Here is a 23,207-nt window from a genome sequence, read left to right on the forward strand (position 1 = left end):
CCCTTCCTCTCCCCGGGCCGGGCAGGGTCCCGCACGGAGACAAGGTCACGGCAGCAGCGGGACGCCCTTCCCCTGCGCCAGGCGGCCGCTCCGACAGCGCGCCCGCTCTGACTGATGCTGGGAGCCCGCAGCATCAAAGACAAGGTCACATTCCAGGGAGTCAGAGCGCGAAGACGGAGCGATGTTTGTGTTGATTCACTTGCTTTCGCGATTGCCGGGTATTTAATCTCTGCAGCTCTTTTCTTTTGACACGATGGGCTCCTCTGGAGTCACTGCAGCCTAAAGAGTCCATCAAGTAAATGAATCCAGATTTCACAAACAGCCAGAGCAGCTCACTCCCACGTTGCTGACTATTGATAGCTCACTTCCATTTTGACAGGCGGGCTTTCAAAGCTCCACACAGGAATAAGAAATTTCAAGAGACCACTAAGTAAATAAATACGACAGACCGACAGCCGGACCTGCGCGCCCGAAGCGCAGCCGGCAGCGGGAGTACAGCGTGCAGGGGGCCGCGACGACAACTCGACGCCCCCCTTAGATAGCACGCACGACTGCCTCTCCTTCCCTCTCCGTTTCTTTCTCCCAACTCAACAATCTGCTGCTGGGCTTGGAAGTAACACAACCCAGGCTTTACAAGATATTCTTACTTTCTTAAAGTCAAAATACAGTCAGAAGGTCAAATGAAAGACAGTTTTTCCAAAGCACCTAACTGACTTTGTGAACTTCTGAGCATAAACCTAATTGAAGGCAATGGCGAAAGAAAAACAAATCAATATTTGCGACTTCTAGAATTTTACTGCAGTTCTCTTTCTTGTTTGTTTGTTTTCAGAAAGTACAGGACGGACAGGAGGGGGGTCTCAAACCATCCAGAAATGGAAGAGTTTGTGTTGCACTTAAACAGACCTCTGTTTCAAGTTGCCTTGAACTCAAGATCAGTATCTGCTCTGTTTTATCAGACGAGGTCTGATTTTTGTTCCTTCTTTTATTTTCCTTTTTAAAGGTTTATTTTTGAAAGAGGACCCTGTAACAGGGCCTCTTCCATTTCAGGAAAAGTAAACAAAATCCTTCACAGGGAGGATCGGGGATGAAGGAACAAAGCCTGGGAGACTAAACTGCACAAAGGTGAATTTATTTGTCATTATTTGGTATCACAGCAGCACTATGACTTTGATCAAGGTCAGGGCAAGGTGCTGCACGCAGACACGCTCACTGCCTCTCGGAAGAGCCTGCAGTTAAGGCAGCAATAGGAAAGTCACACCATTAGTCCCAGATTTCAGGTGGGGACCTGAATGATACCACAGTAACACAGCAAATCAGTGCCACATCCACAAAGCCAAACTCCTAAACCTTGGTCCCAGCACAGTCACAGCTCTGTCCTCTTTACTCCTGGACTCACTGCAGACCACGTCATCTCAAACCATCATCTTTTCTGGTATGAACGTCTCTGAACCGTATGCCATCAGCAGTGCGAGGTGCTGCGAGGTGTCTTCCAGGCCAAGAAGCAAGCGAGTGACCGCAGAGGATCCATCGAGACCTGAGCAGTTTTAACATAAAACACCCACACGCAAACAAACCCATGGTACAAGGGATTTGGTGTGATCTCCGGACTCCTTGGGCTACGTCTGCTTCCTGATTTAGGATAGCAGTGGCACCTAGCCCTTAGTGAAGATCAAGGTCCCTGCGCGAGCTTACAGGCTACACCGAGGCTAATTCCCTAGGTGCAGGTATGCTCTCAAACCAAGAAATACCAAGGGGATTCTTAAAACCAGAGCAGGAGAATCCTAGCAACGTCCTTTTGGCTACTGGATTGTGCCCAGAACATTCACGAATAGGAAGTTCAACAGAGAAGAGAGGGCAACAACTTCTTTAGCCTGGAGGGGACAAGAAGCAAGCAAAATAAATATTTAAGTTCCTGCTTATTAGGAAATGCTTGGCAAATAATGTGAAGCCAGAAGGAGGTGTTAAAGAGAAGTATATTCAGTGTTACGGGAAGCTTAATGAGAAGCTGTAACCATTATGTATGTATCATATATGGAAAACTAGGTGAGGCCCCTATGGACTATTACATACTGCATGAAACTTTACGGACACTGTAATGCATTATTTTTAATGATTCCCTTGCCTACTTCAGGCTCTGGAAACCAAGAAGAGCTTCCCTAGTTTCCTGGTGGTGATTTAGCAATGATACCTTGCTTGTTCCCAGACTCTGGGTTATTTTAATGAGAAATAATTGGGTTACTTTCCAGATTCCACAAAGCTGGTACGTAATGAACAGAAACTCTGAGAAAGTTGCTCAGCATTGCAGTGCTCTTCATGTCCTCTACCTTCCAGAGGGTTACTTTCCCTGGTAAACCATCTATCTACAACTAGGTCCACAAAACACCGGCACTTCTGCTAGTTGAAATTTGCATTGTCATCAACCATCTCTAGGGAGAGCCAGGCCACAGAAACAACCAGCTGCAACATCACAGCGATTGCCCCTGCAGGAGATGTATATAATGAAAATTGAAAGCTGCAGGATGAACTTCTTACATACTTGTCCTTTTGGTTTATTCATCAGAAATAATTATCTGTGCCCACATTCACAGGAGCACATACTTTATGATGTACATTAAAATTTAATGGATTTTTAATAATACTGTAACTACAGCAGGAGCAGAAAAAAAGAGAAAGACATTAAACCATATGTGCTATGTTGGTGGGTAGACGGTGTTGAGCAAACACCAACAGCACGTAACCAGCTTAGGATTAGTGAGGACGGGAAGAAGGAACTGCTGTTCCCTGTATTTGAAGATCACGGTGATCTGTAATTCCAAAAGTTTAGTTTAAAATCTCCCCAAGCGACAGATGAGCGTATGCATGAAATGAGCAGACGTGAGTTTCCGAATTTCAGGGACCTACAGGTGATACCCACGGCCTTGGACAAGTATCTGAACTCCCCAACTCAGTTTCTCCACCTGTAAAATGGAGAGAAACACTACAAATATACCCCGAGATAGTGGTTTGAGACTGTACTTGAATCCTGATTTCCACTGTGCCAATTCAAGTACTTACAGCATTTTACAAAGCTATCGATGTCGATTCCTTAAACATCAGCAGAAATGATTGCTCTAGCAGGAGAGATTGACACTCTAAACACTCCTCAGAACCTACTCTGCAGCTGAAGAGTCGGTGCGAAGCATCACCATGTCACCAATACTTGGACAGACGTCTATTTATAGACTAAGAAATTATATATGTGGTGTCCCCACCAACAGTGACACATCTTCATTCAGGCATGAGTCACCTATTCATAAGCATGTTTCCTAAAATAGACCCTATTTACCAGAATTAAATTCCACATGCTCAGGAGAAAATGTCTCCTTAAAAACAAAACAACAAAAAAGGCACGTTAGGAAAGCAAACAATAGCAAACGAGCGCCGAAGCCTTCCGCCTGCAGGTCTACGTTTTGCACAATCACGCTGAGACTGGAAACGTTCGAGATGTAAAAATGAAGATGATCGTATGTTCTCATTACAAACCCCTGCCAAGGTCACCAGAGCACTACCGTCCAAAAGCAAGTATCCAGAATATTCTTGGCGACTCGTGCTTGGTAGAAATAGGAAGTATATTGCAGTTATTAGAGAGAGCAGACAGAATGAGCGCCAAGTAATCCCAGAAAATGTAGTGTTAAATAGAGGGTTCAAACCACAAAGCTGTTGATGGGGAATGTTAAAAATGTCAGCATGGCTGAAAGACATTCAACAGCGGTGAATGTCAAGTAGCGAGCTACTGTTCAGCAGATGCAATAAAAAAAAGTAAGGGTACTTGGGTAATGGGACCAACATTACAGTTGTTGATACAAATTATATCCAGAAAGCAAAGAAATAAATGAATAAATAAATAAATAATGCAAAAATGGAACAAGTTCAAACTTCTTTTATAGTAATAGTCTCCAGTTGAGCATAATCACCAAAGCTATAGTGATAAGATTGCCAAAACTAGACAAACATCTGTGAGATGAATTCATCTCAGAGGGGAAGCCAACAGCTTGTTATCATTAAAGAGGCAATGCTCTCTCTGCGTTTGAACTGCAGGCCGCCTTGTTACTGCGTTTGCTGAGGCAATTGCACCAGATGTTGGCAGCTATCTTCAGATGGATGACAAGCACCTGCTGTTGGGGAAATTAAATGCTCGTCGGCCTCCTATCCTTCAGGGGAGGGTGGGCCGGGAGGGGAAGAGGGGGAGTGGTGACGGCTGACCCTCTGAAATAAACCTATTTATGCAAAGTGACAGTAAGTGCTGGTTTGCCAAGCAGGGAAACAGAGTGGAAATTCATTGGATCTCTTCCATTGCCCCTGGTGAAATCTGCTCCCACCCTCCCCGTCCTGGCAATTAACACGGCACCAATCTGAACTCGCTAAAGCGCCCGGCAGAGCAACAGAGTCAGCGCAGGGACCTTCCCTCGGAAAGCCGCCGCTGGCGGAGCCGCCTCCCCAGGCACGGGGCATCGCTGCAGCGGGGCCTGCTGCCCGCCTGGCTGCCCGACACACCGCTGCAGCACGCTGGCGCTCAGCACCGCCGGCAGCGCAGACCCGAATCGGGGGCCCACAGTTCGTAACGCTAGCGTTAAAATAAATAGATGCTCCGAATGTGCTCTTAGACGTGCTGCGTTTGCTCAGATTTATGTAATCTCACTGCCACTACCACCTGGTGGCACGCGAACGTGTTACCGGCTCCTTTCAGAGCTCCCTTCGCAGTATCGGGAGTAACAGCAAAGGTCAGGGTGGGCGCCGCAACCATTTTAAAAAGAAAATACGTAGAACTTCTCCGACAGACTTGCTGGTGTTTTCAGTTTTTCATGGAAAGAAAAACTGTAAATGTGAACTCATTTTATATGAGCAATCATTTCATTACGGTGTATCCTAATTCTCTTCAAACCTCCACACGAGGACATGAGGGCAAAGAGCCTGTGATCCATCCTGCCAGCAGCACCCGTCACAGCCCAGATCGCTATTTCAAAAACATTTTGCCCTGGGCAATAAACTGAAAACACCATTCTGAATTCCAGTTCACCCAAAAGCTCTTGTGAATGTCCCTGACGGAGACAAACATTTGTTTGATCTAAACTGGCCACATGCATTTTAGGTATCCTTCAGATTAAGAGGGAGCTAATCCTCATTCTGCTTAGATTATCTTAATTGGCTCTTCATTTGAGCTACTTTGCCCTTGTCCCCAATTCCGAAGATGTATTTATAAATACATGTACTGCATCACGCAGTATAAATACACACATCTCTCACAGGACTGGCACATATTGTTGCACCATACTGTATGGTTATTGATAGGACTCAAGTTAATCAATCTACCAATACTTGGTTACTGCTCCACTTCTACCAAAGTATGCCCAGCCACATTTTTCCCTAGAAAAACAAATACCAAATTCCCTTAGAGGCAAACGTGTAAGATGGACGTCAAATGAATTTCACCTTCTACCTCAGCAGAATTAGCATGAGTTTAATTCAACAGGTAATACCTCAGGGTTGCATGTGCGAACAAAATTCTGTTATTTCACTTGTAGGACAGACCGGGAAATCTTGATTATTTATTTATTTATTTACCACTGTGATGGAAAATCATAGAAATACATTTTAAAAAGAACAAGAATACAAACAAAACAAGGACCAGAAGGCTCAGCACAGAATCCCCCACTTAAACCCCATTTTCCATCAGAAAAATAATAACAAATCTTTACAAATCAAGATGCGGATCAAAACCGGCACTTCCCTAGCACTTAGCACAGGGTGCACGACGGGGCCGGGACCGATGCTCCAGGCGGCTGGTGGCAGCAGGGCTGGCTCCCCGGGGCCCTGCCTGCACCCAGCCAGCTGAACGCTCCCAAGGGAGGGATTACGGCCCCTCGTTTCCGCACGGAAAACATCATTACCTCCATCAGCAACATGGGCTCGTTCCACGCTTGGAACAATCTGTAGGAAGTTCCTCAGAGGTACTTTTGAAAGCCCTTTTCTGAAGCACGCAGCCTTAAAGCTGCATTTAAAAAATCCTCCCATTTCACATCGTATCACTCAATATCGATGTATTGTGCAGTACGACAGCACTCAAAAACTTGCTGTCTAATCCATGTTTTAACTAACTCACTTCGCTCATGAACCTACCCCAGATTTGTGGGCAGTGTAGTGCAAGCTTCAATTACACCATAGTTTCAAACAACTGCTGCTACGTTTCCTTCAGTGAACTAATGTTAAAACACAAGTTTTCCCAAGGCAAAGCTTTGGCAGCCCCAGAAGTCATGTTCTGGAGCCAGGCTATCAGTTCCACACAGGTTAGGAGCAGCATCTATGTTCAGAGAGTCCGAGAGGCTGCACTTCAAGTTCCACAGCGGAATCTGATTTAATTTCACAGCATATGTTAGAAATACCTACCAAAGAAAATCTTACGTCACTCCTACTGCTGCAGTTTAACACCACTCTCTCTTGCTTTAGATGCAGCTGGTTGGGGCAGAGTTCGTCTTGCTGTTGTCTTTTTGCATAGTGGCCAACCCCATGGGCCCTGCTCCGTGAACAGGGCTCTGAGATGCTACCCGAGCACAATAAAAACAAACATTTCCTTCCAGAGAAGTCCTGCATCTACAGCCCCACTCATCCACGCTGGGGATGAATCCAAGACCACCGCAGGGATAATTTGAATAGGTTAGCAAACATGATTAGTTAAATTTGTTAGGTATATTATATCAGGTTTTTATAAAACAGAAGAGGAAAGGATGAAAAATCAACTTTCATGGGGTGTCAGATAAGATACAGGGTAACTTTATGGGTTTGAGTCAGTTGCAAAATTGGTTATCTACAGACTGCAAACAAGCATTCATGTGCACGCTGAAGAAATTAACGAGTGTTTTCTTACAACTTCCTTCCACCAAGCCTCACCCCTGATTAATCATGGATTTTATTTGGACTCTCGGTATGCTTCGGAACCATGCCCTGCATGGTTCAGCTCAGGATCAAAACTGCTCCCCTACTATTACTGAGGTATGCAAGGCACAACATAATGCACCCGCCATGCCTTTATGAGGAAAAAAAAAAGATATAACAGGGTTGTCTTGTTGTCTTTAAAACCACATTTTAAACAAAGGATGCAGGCCTTGCCTTACAGCTCGGGGGAGCCGGGCTGCTTGCGCTGCCGCTCCAGCAGAGCCGCCCCACGTACCTGCAGCAGCTGTCAGGCACCGACACTGAGCCAGCTCCGGTACCGCCGGCGCAGAGCTCGGCCTCAGCCCCTTCCTACCGCTACCGGGGAGTTCCTTCCAGCCTTCATCGAGTCCGCACGGCTGAGGGCTGCGAGTGACATGAGTGTTGGCATATTTACATTTCCCATGCCCTTCAGAGCTTACTAAGTAAGAAAGACAAGGAAATGTAAGGCAAGATAAAACAGCTTGCCCAAAGTCAGACGGCAAGTGGGTGGCACAGTGGGAAACAGAAGACAGATGTTCGGGGCCCTGACTCTCCACCACAATTACCTAATCTCACATGGGTTACAGTGCTGCAGCACAAAAGCTTCCTTGCCGTTTCATTTAACCAGAGTAAAAAGGAAATAAAATTGTGCTTTAAACTTCTGCTGTGTTCTGATACAGCTGCTGTGCCCACAAATCCTGCCTTAACATTTCCTCTTTTCATAAAATTTAGGTAGAAACCAACATCTAATTTATAACAAAACCACTTCCACAAAGCATGTCTTATTACAGACCACCTAAAAACTGACTTCCTGTGTACAACTTCTCATTGAGAGAATGAAAACACTGACTTCTTTTTAAGTAACGATCAAGTTTCTTGATTCATTAAAAAAAAAAAAAAAGAAAGGAAAGAGCATGCGTGGGAGGGGAGCAGAAATAATAAAAAGTGCTTAGGCCACGAGGGACCTCTATATCCCAGATCCCTTTGTGACATGCCAAAGCAAAAAATTTAAAGGAATATTCATTATCCTTTACAGTACCACAGATGTAACACTCGAATTAGGAAATCCACGAACACTGGGACTTTACAGCCTCTGCGAAGGGCAGAGGCAGCAGCCCGAGCAAGGCTGAGCGCTGCTCTGCAGCGCCGTAACAGAACAGCCTGCACAGATTGCGTTCTGCATTGTTCCAAACTTATCAAGGGCTGCAAACAATGACGCGTTTCTCTGCTGCTCATTCTGTTTTAAGGAGTCGCAATGAATCAAATTAAGCAACTTCTCCCAAAGTACACCTAGGTAACTTTGATAGAAAGAAGAATGTAAGGACCTCAGAGCTATTCATCACCGGGCCCAGAGCCCAGGTTCGCTCTGAAGAGTGCAGTGCCATTAGCGGCAGCTGAAAATAAAGCCAACACATTCTCTGGTTTACAGCATATTAAAATGTTTCAAAACTCAGGCTATTACAGCTGAGAATGTAAATAACAGTCCAGATCTGTCCTTACATTTCAGAAAACATAACCAATTCACAAATATTGAATCTGGAAATACAGCAATGAGAGGCTAACACCTTGTCAAATCAAAACATTACTTTTCTGCAAAGCAAATCCTTTTAGAATGACCATCCCTGGATCCCACTGAACATTAAATCTACACATCAGTGTCCAACAGTTGTAACAATACAATTCAAACTGTATGTCAAGTCTGAATTAACTAAGCTTTCACTTTCAGACAAGCAAAATTCCTTGCACCTCCTGACTCTGGCCTTAGCCCCAGCTCCCCACAGACCTCCAAACCCCCCTGAAATGAACCCACGGCGAGCAAACCACCTTTTCTCATGCTAACAACTCTATTGTAATAACATCTTCAGAGGCCATACTCAAGGTCTCAGGGAAAAGTAAACCACCGGAGTGCTTAATACTCCAACAGCGCATTAACTCGTTCACACCCAGACAGCCTTGCCAAACAAGGAGGAGTTTTCTCTCATGTTTTCTTGATTTATATTTTCACAGCTGTCAGAGAGAAAAGCATGTAGGAAGCAAGTTATGTAAACCACCTGATTAGGCTAAAATCCTCTGTGTGGATCACACCTCCTTCCCTCTTCCCCTCCCGGCACAGTTAAATACAAAAAGTAGAGGGACTTTGTCTATTACTCAAAGCAGATTATTTTTTCAAAGGTTAAACCAGTCCTTTACTTGTATTGCTCTTTGTTACAACGTACAATGCTGTACAACAGAAAGAGAACATTCTCATCCTCACGTTTTGCTATTTGCAGCCTCGCTGCTTTCAGCTTTACTTTTCTTGCACCCAGCACCACGGCTCTGCTAAGGGAGGCCTGGGGCAGGGGCAGGGCTAGGAACGGCTCTCCTCTTGGTTACTGCTCTTGGTTAACTGCAACCAGAACGTAAGCCATGGCTACAGAAGGGAGAGATGAGAAAAATTACAATCTTTCAAAAGCACAACAGTTTTGCAGAAAAACACAACATCAGAAGCTAGAAATTATTATTCCCCTGGTCTGTTCTGCGTCTCACAGGAAATAACAAGCAACTGTATAAAACATTTCAGATCCAGAGAGATAATTCAGAAATCCTGTCTTGCTTCAAATTCTCCAAATCTTAAATCCATTTGTGAGGAAACAACATATTCCAAGCAAAGTTGAAGCATGCCTACAATTTGTCTGAGGGACCTCGTGGCAAGTCAGAACAGAAAACAAGATTAATGCACACATCTCTGTTCCAATTTCATTTGAAATTTTAAAATAAAAAGCAAATGCCACTGCCCTCTTCCCCACAAGTCATTTTAGGATTGCTGTTAAAGAAAACACAGCAAATGCACCCACTTCAAGTCTTTGAGAGCAAGTAAAACAGCTGGAGCCACCAACACTAGCACTGCTTTTCTAGCAGTTTAAAGTAACAGTATGTAAAAAAATCCACCAAAATATTTCGCACATCTCCTTTAAAAGCTACTATTCTATTTCAGAAAAGTATAAATTAAATGTATTCTCTCCCACGCAAGAAAACATGATTTTTCCACCAGAACAGTCATATCGGGACTGATCTAAATAGTTCAAGGCAGCTGACCCATACCTTTAACACAACTCTGTTCCCATTGGGCTGGAAACACACCGTTTCAAAGACTTCCCAGCAAGACTGACTGCACTACTTCACGGGGAAGACTTAAACAGAATTCTGTTTCAGCAGTGGGGTAAAAAAGTGTACCCGGAGCCCCACCATGTTCGTGCAGCAACGAGCAGTCGCTGGCCATCGCTGGGTGCTCGTAGCTCAGGTGGGCTCCGAGCCACGCTGCGGGCCCGGCCCGCACCACGCCAAGGCCTCGATGCGACGCGGCCGCCCCGGGGCAGGCGGCAGCGCGGGCAGCGAGGGGGTTAAAGCGGTGTCAGACAGCAAGCGCTGGCTCCTGACCAAAGGGACATGGGAACCGGGGCAGCTGAGGTATAAAGGCCTCATTGTAGCAGCCCACTGGATTGGAAATGACTTGTAGGCCTAATGAAACAAAACTTTGGCAGTAAAACAGAATGAAAGGAATGAGACAATAAAAGACAGGAACAAAGGGAGCAGAGTTGTTTCAGCTTAGGAAAATAAGCTCACTTTGTTGTTGGGAAAAGCCAAAGCCGATTAGGATAAACCAATGACTAGGCATAAGTCTTCCAAACTAATTACACAGTTCACCATGTGAAGTATAATTGCAAGTCGCAAAATAAGGACTACATTACTTTCACAGGAGCTCTATGCAGGGAGCGTTACCTAGGACCGAACCGAACAAGTCGCTTATCATCACCCACTTGCATCCCGAAAGGTGCAGAACGTGCACGTCCTGACAGAGGGCATTTCACTGGTGCCGAGGGGCCTTCTGCTGGTCACAGTCCTCTGGGTGAGGCTTTAGGAGGCTGTAACTTTACTTTTTAACAATACCAGAAGCCTTAAATGCTCTGACACGTCCTGACCTCAGAGCGTACCGTTCGGTTACGCTTTCAGAAAGCCATGACGCTGGCAGGTCGGCAGCCCCAGCACTGCCACCGCCGGCCGGCCTGCACCCTCTCATTTACGCTCGTTTTCAAACTCGGTTGTAACAGACAGCTTTTCACACACCAGCAGCGCTGAGGACCCTGGATTAGTTAACACAGCCAGCGAATGTATTACGTTTGCCAAAATGTCTGAAACATCTTTGACTGAAGTAATTGTGGATCACAGAAGCAACTGTTTGATTTGAAAGGGTTACTGTTCAAAGTGCTGCTTTGCTGGCTCAGCCTCCTCACGCCCTCAGCCACACCTTGCTCCCCGAGCCCCCTGAAATGGCCGCAGCGCCGAGCACCCTCCCAGGCGGGCCGCCCTCCTCCAGGGCACAGCGCATCCCGTGGCTCCCCCAGGCCCTGGCCCCCTCCTCTCCTCCTGCAGAGGGGCTGCGAGCCTCTCGGGGGAGGCTACAGCGCCTGTGTGCCCCCACATGTTCAGCATTACCAACCCTAAGCGTTCAGCAGTCACGAGGCTTTTAATTACGCTGTTCTGCACTCCTTCTGTTAAGCCTCTTGGTTTTAACTCAGGTAATTTTTCCCAGTCTTCCTCCACAGCTTACAGCAGTAAGGGACTTCCCTTCCTCGCTGATTGAAAGCGAGGATTCTCACATATCTCGGCCTTACAGAAAGAAAAAACAATCATATCAGAAACTTCACGATAAAAGTCTCACGAGTTATCATTACCACATATTTTGGTGTTCTAGCTGGCAGGCATTTTCACTGGTGAAGTCAGGGAAGGGGGTTTATTAAATGCAGTTTTCTTTTTACTGGAGAGAAAGGTTCTGACATTTACTTTTCAAAAGGAAGCGGTTTCAAATTCAACACTTTAGGGCCCTTCCTGCCAACTCCAGTTAAATTAGTGAGTCAGCTTGGCCCCAGAGCTGATAGCTGCTCTAACCACGTAGAGTATTTCAAGAGCTACCTCAAGTTACCAAAACGACCTCCCCTGGTTGCAAAGCTCTTCTCTGCAGCAAGTACAAACAGGATTTCAAGAAGCACAGCAGCAGTTAAGCAATTTTTTCCACACCAATAAATAAGCTCAGCATTTCGAAGAGGAAGTCACCTGAGATGTTCTTATCAAATATGGGCGTCTCCTCTACACGTTAATTATGTAATGCAATTGTCTTTATTTTAAGAAAGTGCTAAGCAAACGCAAAGCTTGCCAATCGATCCTGATGCATTGTTTGCATTGTAATGGCTTGATGGGAGAGCGAGGCTTGTGTGCTAAGCAGTGCACAGATGTGTCATCAGTCTGCCACAAGGAGCCTGCAGCCTAAACCAGCAAGTCAAGGAAAGGTCGGGAAGGGGAACGGACACGGAGAAGGAAGCAGCTCCTACACAGTCCCGCAGGCCCAGTCCAGGGTCATTGTCCCTGAACCAGAATCCCACCCACTGCAGCGGGCTAATGAGTCTCCTCATTTTGCTGGACCACAAGTCCACGATTCCTAGGGGTATTAACTAGCACTGCACCTTCTCACAACCAGAGCATCACCTCAAAACACCCCTCAAACCAGTCTCAGCTGACAAACAACAAAGTACAGCAGAGAGCACTTGAATGCCTGCACACAAGGTCGAGACACAGCGACAAAGCCAAAAAGCCTCTCCTCCAAAATGCCAGTGCCTTCAAACTCAGCTCCTTTTCACAAGCTAGCATATAGCAGCTTGGAACAGGGATGAAACTGGAAAATGCCATGTGGTAGCACAGGGGCAAGCTCTGTGAGCCCCAGCTCCTACAGTAGCTGAACTCCAGCAACTGGACCACACAGCCTCAGCAGGACATACCTCATCTCTCCTGCTAGGGGTAGGGTTATAGCTCTGGTCACAACTTGCACAATTATTTTCAGCCCCTTTATTTTTCAGCCCTCAATTTACGACACTTGAAAAAGTATGTCATTTTCCAAAAGCACTGCCTATTGAAAGTCTGACCTCTTTAAGCTGTCTCAGGAAAGGCAAATCACAAAAGCAGGAACTGAAGCATCCCGAACCACAAGTCTACTGAAAAACGCAACCCAGTTGTCTGCATTCTCAGGGACTGTAAAAATGCAAACATGAAACTACCAGATGGTGAAATTAAAAAGGCTATATTAAGAGAGCATCCAGACAATATGCAAAGCACTTATATTGAAACTATTATTAACTTCAAAAATACAGGTTAGAGGAGTTCTGCAATTAGAAGTAACTACACAAGAAACATCCAAAAGCTCATGTAATCCTTTAATAAAAGGCTCAGCAGGCTGTAAACATCCTGCCGGAATCGAAGATTATTATTGAAAATAAAATGAATGGCTTGCAAAACAACCATCAATCCAGCACAGGAACAGTTTATAAACTCCCCTCCTCAGCCCTCAACAAAATACTGCATGGCCAAGGCATTTCAGAGCCAGATAAAAGAAATATAAACTAACTACAAGGAATGGGAGCTGCTTTGCTTTGGGATAGCCTGCTGTGTCCTCATGCAATCATGCATCTAAATCATCAGCTGATGCACTCCGAAAGACGGGAATAGAGCTGCGTGCAGCACCAAAGGTTCAGTGCCCACTGGGAGCACTGAGGCCTCGGGCTCTGTGCCTCCAGGAACAGAAGTGCTCTGTCCTGCCCTGACTCCAGAGGATCAGCTCACCCCAGTACGCCAACCTACAGCTCATTACACCACCACAGCCGTGGTTCTGGGTCTACTGCCTCTGCAGAGAGGGGGCTTACAGGAGTCTCCATGTGCAAACTCTTCACCTCGTTGGAAGGTGAACAGGCATCCAGAAGCCTTGGGGGTGCAAAGTGCCCAGAGGGACTTTGACATGACAGAGCCCAGTCCTGAAACACCACCTTTGAGGACATGGCACCCCACGGAAGCGGGTGGCACGAAACTCCAGCTGGAGCTTCGCTGCTGAAAATAATATTCTGGCAAGGTTCAGGTTTCCTTCAAACAGCACTAAATCCTTCCAGAAACTTCTGAGTTTTTCTGTTTTGGTTGTGTGGTTTTTTTAACGATTTCAGAATTCTACATATAGTTCCATAATGATGTTGCTCAAGAGTTTTTTGATAAGAATTGAAAAGGATATTCCAGTGACTTCCGTATTACTTTTGCTATTCACATGGTTCCTTCAGGCATTTCCACAACTTAATGAGCTCTCTCAAATACCTCTATACGCTCTTTTAGCTACCGGAATCGGGGTAAACAGAAGGCTGATTTTATGGAGTAGACAACTGTGTAATCATTCAGCTAAGGGTCAAATTCTTCCTGAACATATGCAAATTCAACTCCCAATGATTATTTTTTTTAATAAAGGTAAACAGTGTTGGCAATGCTGTACACATTCATATGCAACAAACAAAAGGAATTCCAGAACCAATTTAAATAGGCTTTGAGAAATTATATTGAAAGGCAGAAAATTTGGCCCTCCTTTGAGCACAGGCCTCACTGCGCTTTTGTTTTTCAAAACACACTTTAAAAAGAAAGGGAAAAAAAAGAAGAATTCAAAATATGCAGTGCTCATTTGGGCAGGAACTTACCTTGCCAAACTGTTCAAAGTATTGCTTTACGTCTTCCACTACTGTATTAGCCGATAATCCACCTACAAATATTTTCTTTGTTCTTGTGACCATCTGCAAGAAATTACAAGACAAGCATATGGTTTAACCAGATTATTTCAAACAATATGTGGAAAAAAAAGAAATATTCGTCAGATGCCATCCCTAGCCCAGTTAATGAGAATATTTCTCTACAAAAGCAATTCAGATTCTATTTGATTAGATACTTCTTTTTTCTTTGTCTTGTTTTGTTTTTATTTGAGAAATGGCTGAGTAAAGGCACTCAATAACAACTCTAGCCCCCGGATATTTTTTTTTAATAAATGATTTTTATTGTGCTTCTCAATGCAAATATAAGTGAAAAAGGATTCCAAGTGTCATATCCTCATAGCTACCGTCTCAAAAAGGCGTGCCATTTTCCCCCCTTCTTTCCTAAAGACAAAGTGCCTGCTCCTTGGCTGGCAAAAGGCAATTACACCAAATTGAAGCGCTGTGTTATTAAGTTTCCGTAAGCCAGTTTAAAAGGAACTTGGTACAGTCACTTTAAAACTAATCACATGAGGTGAGACAGCAAGAGCCACTGACTCGGTGCCCTAGCTGCCACAGGCCGCGCTCCAGCTGCAACGCGTGGCATCGCCACCATCCAGGGGCCGGATCAGGCCCCACATCGCCCTGCCCCGAGTGTTACCCAAGACCCCAGCTGAGCACCCAGCTCTTCTTGCTGACCCTTCCCACTCAAACACAACGTGAAGGGATTATGCTGGACTCCCTACAGAGCACGTCCTTTCAGACGGCTCATTATCCGTAACCCTTTAGGACAGACAGGACCCAGCCCAGGGACCCGAACCTACAGACCAGCGGCAGGGAAGCTGGTGCCACTGGTGGGCCAATCCCAAAGAGCCTGCGTGCCCTGTGGGCCACCTTACACCGAATGCAGATCCAGGACAACGCTGTCAACACACTCCAAAGGGCCAGGCACCATCCCCGTAGGCCTGGACCCAGGGGAAGGCCTCTAGCTCACAGCAGGCAATGCCCTTCCAGCTGGAGGCAACAGCCACCTAGCAGACTACTCCACCTTGTACAGATGTTTTGAAGTTAATATCGCATGTTAACTGAAGAAACCAACAAACACGTCAGTAAGAAATTCATATATTAAAATGCTTGATTTTCTTTCCTGTGTGACAGAAACTGGCTGAAGGAGCCAACTTGCAGAGACTGAAGGGAAAAAACACCCCGTAACACCAGAAGCACGACCAGCTTTGGCTGAACAACAGCCAAATTCCCCGTGAAAAGGGAAGGACACCGGGCAGCCGGCCGGGGACGCCACTGCTGCAGCTGCTCAATGCAGAGGTTAGGCCTGCTTCCCTCTCTTCCCTTTTTATTTTTAGTACAGATGAGATGCACTTTATGACAGCGACGGAGGCGCATGGGGCTGCCTGCAGGTCACCGCCGGGCTCTGCAGCCCCATCAGCCCGGGCTGCCAGGAGCAGCGCTGCTGCCCGAACTGGCGCTGGCCCAGCCGGGCTTTGTGATGTGACCGGAGCCATAGTGACAAGCTGGGGTACACGGCTACCGGCGAAGCCTTCACGGAGCTGAGGCACTGAACAAAAAGCTTGGAGTTGCCCCAAATTCTCTCAGTGCAGAACAAATTAAACATCACTCCCGTCTCCGCCGCCATTCAAATTAACCAGGGTAGATACTTCCCTCAATCAGCCCCCTAACCATGCTTTACAGAGCTTCACTTTATTTTTTTTAAGTTAGGAAGAAAAGAAAAAAAAGGTGTAAAAATTCAATTATTTTTTCCTGGCTGCAATCTAGGACTCGAAATTGAAGTCCAAGCATATATTTTTCTGTAGAAAATTGTCATTTACAAATAAAGAATTGGCTAAAGCCGACTTGTAACTAAAGGATTTTGCAGGGCTGTCAAGAGCCCTCTGCCTGCCAGCATCTGATTTAAGATCAGGCTGAGCTTCTGTTGTCATACAAAAGAGAGAGGAAAGCAATTATTCTAAAGCAATATTTGAAATTATCATCATTTTTATATTTGACCAAGAAAGAGAGAGGTACTTCTGTTAGAAGCAGGATTGAAGGTTAAAAAAAGAAAGAAAGACAGACTACTTTGTTTCAATCGCTTCAGTCCAGGAAAATATTGGTAATGACAAGCAAATTCACAACATTTTAATGCCTAGAGATGTGTTGCGAGCTGGGAAATGGTTTCAGAAATCAGCTCCTTGGTACAAAAGTGAAGGACAAAATTAAGTCTGCTTTTACAATCTACGTTTTCCTGAAGAGACAGTTCAATTGCTTTGTTACACACGTTCCCCTCAGCAAAAGAATACAAGTAATTTGTAGCTTTAGCGATTCCTCCTGCCCTGATGCGCTCCGACAGGACGCGCCGGTGCCGCCCTCTCGCCCCGGCACGGAGGCCGCGTGCTCGGCCCGGAGCCGCGACTCGGGGCACCCGCGGTGGGGGAACACGGCCAGAAAGCTGCCGCGCGGCTGGCTTGTCTGTGCCGGTACGGCCCCACCGATCTGCGATTGCTAGATGAGCGCGGCGGGACTCGGGCCAACTGGAAACGAAGCTTCCAAGTCCTGCTCTAACCTGCAAATCCGCCCCCACAGCCACACAGGGGAGCCGCGAGGCGAGGGCAGGCCCCGAGCCTGAGGGCTTCCCGGGCTTGGCACCGCGCAGCCAGGAGCCGCGCACGCTGCTGGCCTAACAGCTAATGGCAACGGCCCTTCAACGCCAGCCAAAGACCATGGAGCATTCAAAAAACATAAGATTATTGGGAAAAAAATAAAGGCGTTCACTAACTCAGGCATTTTACTGCACCAGGGACACCCGCTCTGGACATCAGCCACTGAACCACCAGCGAAAGAGATGTTAAAGCTGATCCAGCCGTCAGGACCTGTTCACCCAAGAGTTCTGAGGGAGCTACGGGCGAAATCATTGACTAGGAAGCTCAGAAACCTTCACTGCTACCAGCTGCAAGGGCACACAAGGAGAGCACATTAATCCCCCCACTCAGTACCGCTGCTGACTACAGTCAGAGACACAGCACCGAGGCCAGCGGCCTCCTGCTGCGTCCCGTCAGGGGTGCTCCCGTGCCTCGCGGGGTTCCCTCCGCTGTCACCTCCCCAGACCTGTGCTTGTTGCAGGGAGGAAGAACAAAGGGTTAAGAAGTATTTACTGAAGTACACTTAACATTGCTTAGTAAACATTAATGATGACAAATGACCAGAGCACAGAGAACTGAGCTAACTGAAGAGCTTTTCTTTTCAAAATTAAAGTGTTTTTTTAAATCAAAATTTCTCATTTGTGAATTTTTGTGAAATTTGTGAAAATAAATTAGCACATCCCAAATCCCCTACTATTTTACAAAAACATTTATGCCTATATCTAAGAAAAACACGCCTTGCCATCAGTTTGCAACCATTACCAGTATTTTTTTAAATTATAGCAGGAAAAAAAAAAAGAAATCTGAAAGAGTGCCCACCCTCAAGGCCCTCCAAGGCAAGTGACTGCGGCCCTGCACCACTTCCTGGAGCACACTCAGCACCAGTGCCCGGAGGCTGCTGGCGGCGGGGCGCTCCCGCAAGCAGGGCACTCGGCAGCTCCGGCTGCTCGCTGCCCGCGGTGGCGATGCGGCGTGGGGATAGCAGGAAGTGATTTGTGAGAGTCAATCACAAACCTGCGTTTTATGAACGACACTAAGAGGTCTAGGTCCGTCAGAAACCACCATACTGCCAGCTTCCCGTCTTTGTTTTTAATTTGCAGTATAATATATCTATCATTTGCTGTTGCAGGACTGTGCAAAATGTAGATAATAAATGTTTTTGGAGCCTCTGCACACAGAAGGTGTCTCTCTCGCTGTAGCAGGAATCAACAGGGGAGAGTTAGATCTAACGTCGGTTATAAAGTCTGTTAATTGCAAGTACCTGCAGAATTGCTTTGTTTGTATACTGTGTTGGTGTTGCAGTTAATCAAAACACATGTGACTACAACTGCAAAGAGTCACTCAAGGTTACAATCCCTTTATTGGCTTGGCTTTTGAGAAATACATTCGCCTTTGTGTTCTGCAACTGAGCAAACACTTCAGCTGGTGCAGAAGCAGGAAAAGCCACAGTGCTCCATCAAGACAGCTCTTCTGGTTTAATGCCATTTTTTTGCAAGGTTAAGGTTACAATTAGATCAGTTTGGGGCATACAAGGAAAATCTCTAAACAACAGGCTGATGGCACAGTCTCTGGAAGCAAAAATCCTGTCCCATTCTAGCATGTCAATACACCTTACGAAATAAAACCAAGCAATAAAGGACAAATGAAGGAACACACAGTTTTGCAGTTAGAGCCTCCAGTTCAGCGTCCATTAACATCCTCGCATACCAACTCCATTTTTAAGTTTCTTGGTTTTGTGGTTTTTTCTCCCCCCACTGTAACTGTCTTATTATCGTGAATATTTAAATGAATAAAGGGGATTTTAAGCTGATGAAATATTTTGCTGAATTCAAGGAATTTCAAAATCTCAGGCAACAAGTACCGACCACTATTTTCAGATGAGCAAAAGCACTCTTTGTTTTTAACACAGGACTTACTTATTTGGCTTTAGGTCAAATATAATGGTTTTAAGTATCATTTCCCCACCATTCTTTACCTCCTAAACATCTCAGCATGGTGGAATTGGACTAAAGTACTAATAGTGAATCTGCACCATGAATTGCTGAAATTAGCATTCATTTCAGATTAAACTAATTATGCATATATAACTGTTTTTCAGAACACTTTCCTCTCCTTGTGCTACAGTGTGTGCGTGGGTACATGCGTATTCCAGCTTGCTCACCGCATCTGCAGTTTGACTTTTCATCATTTCTAATGTATCTGCCTTCTAAATAGGTTTGTAATTGGAAACCTCATCTTTGGTATATAGATTAAACTGCATTTTATACCCCATTGTGTTGTACATCCAAACTACAGCACTAACTCTAGTTAACAACAACAGTAACTCATGTAATGGGGAAGTGATCTTGTTAACTGAAGTGCTAGGCTTCTTTGGCAGAACACAAACCATAAGCAAGAGTTCTCCAGGTTTTCTTTTTCTTTTCTCTCTTTTTTTTTTTTTTCCTCTCCAGGATCCTCACAGCACCTTCCAAAAAGCTATTAAAAACAAACTGAAACATAACACAAAGCCCATCATGAAAAAGGCAACATTCACTGAAAGCTGTCAACTTTTCTCCATTCACGAAGTAAGAGAACACCCCCAGTAACCATCCCCTTCCCCAGTATATCAACCACTATACGGTTCAGAAACAATGGACAGATTTTGTCTACAGTACTGTGGCACCATAAGCTAGCAAATATTAGGCTCTCAAGCTCACCAAGAGGAAGAGAAACTCAATCCTGTCCAAAGGCAGCACGGCTTTACGTGCCACGTACAACATGCTTAAGTATTCAAAATAGGATTTCAGCAAGACTTAACGAGTGCAAATACCTTGTGCCTGACCCCTGCGTAAGCTAATGTCATCCTGTGAGAACCGACTCCAGCTACAGCAAGGTAGGCAGGAATGAAAGAGCTCTTTAATTCCAACAAGCAGCACAGATCCCCGGCGGGGTAAATCAGTTCCCTTGATTTCCGTGGAAAATACAGATGGGTTGTGTTCTCCCAAACCATTCAGAAATGAAACTCAGCCGAGTCCCTGCTGTATTCCTAGTTTTTGGCTGTCTCTGGTTTTGCTGTTAACTTTGAGGGTTGTTTTTTGGCTGGCGGTTTGTTGCTCCCTCCCCCCGAAGTCTCTGCTATCAGCAGGAGGCAGAACAAGCAAAGTGATTTCTCTGTGACAGGCTGAATCGACAGCCGGAGCCAGTTTCACAAGCAAATCCGGCCTCAATGCTGGCAGTGCCTTTGCTGGTCGCTTTCCTGCCTCCGGCCGAACTTAACGCTCCGGTGTGCCCTGGGAAGGCCGGCAGGTTCAGCCGCAGCACTGCAGTCCGCGTGGCTGCCACCGTGCCCTCGGGAGCATCCCTCACCAAGCGCAGCGCGGACACGGCCACGGCACTGCCCCAGCGTGCACGACCACGGCAAGCTCCCGGCGTGGGAGCTCCCATCTCCTGGAAATTAGCCCCAGCTGTGAGAGCTCAGCATTTCTTTGAGCAAAATCTGGCTTCAAGCTTCAAATCAAAAGATACAGTAAAATTCACCAGAGCCAGACTTCACACCCTCCAGAGAACAGGAATAGATCACAGCCTCACAGCCTTGTTACAACCAGTTGTATCGTATCGTATCCCTTAGGGCTGCTCCCTTCCACTCTGCTCTAGTTAACTCCTTTATGCATTAGGGAAGCAAGGTCTAGAGGCAGGAAGAGGGGAACAGAGAGAAAATCTATTTAAATCCCCTCGGCTGCTTTAGCCCCTCACGCACAGTGTGGGAAGGAAGGTAACTAAATATTCACTCGGTGTGGACAGCTCACCTAACGCGACAGCCTGATTAGTGTTCAGCAGTGCTTAAAAACTGCATTAATACATTGAACAAAGATAATTAATTTTGAAGGAATACATCTCACGGCCACAAGTGCAGATCACTGTTCGATATGACAACGGACTAGGGGCAAGATTTTTGCAGTGCCCATGTAACACAGGGACAAAGGTCCCAACCAAGTAAGACTCAGCTCCTAAACCTACGTGCACAACATCACTTTGCACAGGCAAAAAGAGAGCGAGACGGCGTTCTGCCCAGGGACCTCACGCTCCAAGACATGGCAGCAGTATTTGATGGGAACAGCCTAACTGACCATTACAAGGTTCATCAGTTCCACTATTTATATTTTACCGTCTTCTGGAAGGAAACATTATGTGCCATATCCAGAAAACAACCGGAAAGCTTTGTGCCCTCCAACAGGACCCAGGACTGTAAAAGAACGTATTTACAAGGGCATATTCACAGTCCATTTGGCCTAAGTTTCTACAGCGAGGCAGCCTTTCAGCTGGGCTGCGCTGAAGTAGGCCAAAGTGGGAAGCCAAGCCGAGCAGCTTCCCCAGACATGCCCAGGTCCTCATCTGTAATCCGGATCAAAGCAAGTAGGAGGTAACAAAGTTAAGCAGCATCCCTGCTTTCCCAGGCCAGAGAGGGGACTGCAGAGAGCCAGACAGGGCAGGGAAGCTGGATATGGCGGTGAAGGGCACTTTGTTCCGCCTTCCCACCACCGGCTGCACAGTTGTGGGCCTGCAGCGGGCCTTCAAAGGGCAGCTTCCACCACCACCAGTGGCTGGAGGCCAGCCGCAGAGGGCAGCTGGCCACACAGGCCAACTGCTTCAAAGCTGTCTGCCTGCAGCTGGATGCCAAAATCCATACCGGGGCACTTAAGTGGCCTCATTTTTCCAGGGCCTGCAGCTCCCATTGACTCAAAACCCTCAGTCAACAGTCTTCCCAGTATTTTTCTGATTTGAGTCATATCAACCCCATGAAAATCTATAGCTGCGTTGGAGCAAAAGCAGTAGGCAAAACCCAGTTAAGTGCCTTCGATTGCTGCTGTATTTGCATACAGCTGCCACGGCTGCCTGGAGCGCCGCCAGCACCGGGGGACGTTCCCAGTGCCGACCCAGAGCCCTTCCCTGGGGCACGGGCAGCCGGCTCGCGGAGCCACGTCCAGGCGAAGCCGCTGCCAGCTCGCAGGTGGGCTGCCCGAGCACCGCGGCTCTCAGCTAGGAGCCGGGACATGGATCCTGCACGGGACTCGTCCATCAGAAGGTGCTCCTGCCGGACAGACCGGCACGGGGCAGAGAGCCAGCTGATCTGTGGGGACGTGCTCTCGTCCTACGGCACCCACCTTTCACTGCTCCACACTCACCTCTCTCAAGTCGAGAGCGTGCACAGGCAGTTACGCTCCTCAGCCAGCCGTACCTTTCAGCATGCCGAGCAGCTCGCGCTGTCAATACGCTCAAGAGCGCATGGCTCAGCAGCTAGAATGGCTTTTACGGTGCTGTCAATGAACCTTTCTTTAAGCATGCACTTGCAAAAAGGAGAAGGAAGAAATGTATTTGGAGGCTTAACACAGTGTTCAACAAAAGCCAATAGCACAGCCCAATTTGCAGACCATGAAAAGTGCACATTCTGTAAGTTTTGAAATTCTTCCAGCTCCAAACAGTGAGGTCACTCAAAAAAAAACTTACTGCCTCTACAGCGCAGAAAGCAGACATAATTTAAATACTTCTAAGTTAGTACCAACTAATTTTTCACGATAACCCTGACAAATCAGCGATAAGAGCTCTGTTAAGATTCTAGATAATGTTCTGCTAAAACAAGAAAAAAATCACATGAAGCAAAAAGAAATGTGTAAAGCAATTTACCTCCCTCCCAACATACTCCAGATGATTTCTCTGTAAAGAACAAATGGAAAACTTTAACCCTTAGCCTTGATTAATTTCATCTACATAATATAGATGCACATGGCAATCAGTTACTGATGAGCAAGTTTTTCTTCATCTGCTGAGTCAAGCTAATGTCTGTGCAACACACTGCTTGGCTTTCTCACTAGGGTGATCTTTTCCTCTGATGTGAGACCACTGAAATCTTGCAAAACGTCCAGATTTGCTTATTACTGCTGTTGAAATACTTTCACAATTCTACGAAATGCCACATTTTCTTTTATCCTCTTTCCCCCCCACACAAATGGGTTGGCGAATTGCAAGAATTACTCCGCTCCCACCTTCTTCT

General features: G+C 46.2%; 1 protein-coding gene across 24 annotated transcripts in view; it reads right to left on the reverse strand.

The window, feature by feature from the left end:
• Positions 1-23,207, reverse strand: part of MSI2 (musashi RNA binding protein 2) — a 238,815-nt gene that overhangs the window by 145,311 nt on the left and 70,297 nt on the right. For 23 of the 24 annotated variants that reach the window (XM_066979806.1, XM_066979805.1, XM_066979804.1 and 20 more), the window contains exon 6: positions 14,484-14,576. The exons of the other annotated variant lie outside the window; for it this stretch is intronic. In XM_066979806.1, coding sequence (XP_066835907.1) covers positions 14,484-14,576 — 93 coding nt within the window. The remainder of the gene's footprint in view (positions 1-14,483; positions 14,577-23,207) is intronic. 24 annotated transcript variants of the gene reach the window in all.

Source organism: Anser cygnoides, chromosome 18, assembly GCF_040182565.1.
Source record: "Anser cygnoides isolate HZ-2024a breed goose chromosome 18, Taihu_goose_T2T_genome, whole genome shotgun sequence".
NCBI lineage: Eukaryota > Metazoa > Chordata > Aves > Anseriformes > Anatidae > Anser > Anser cygnoides.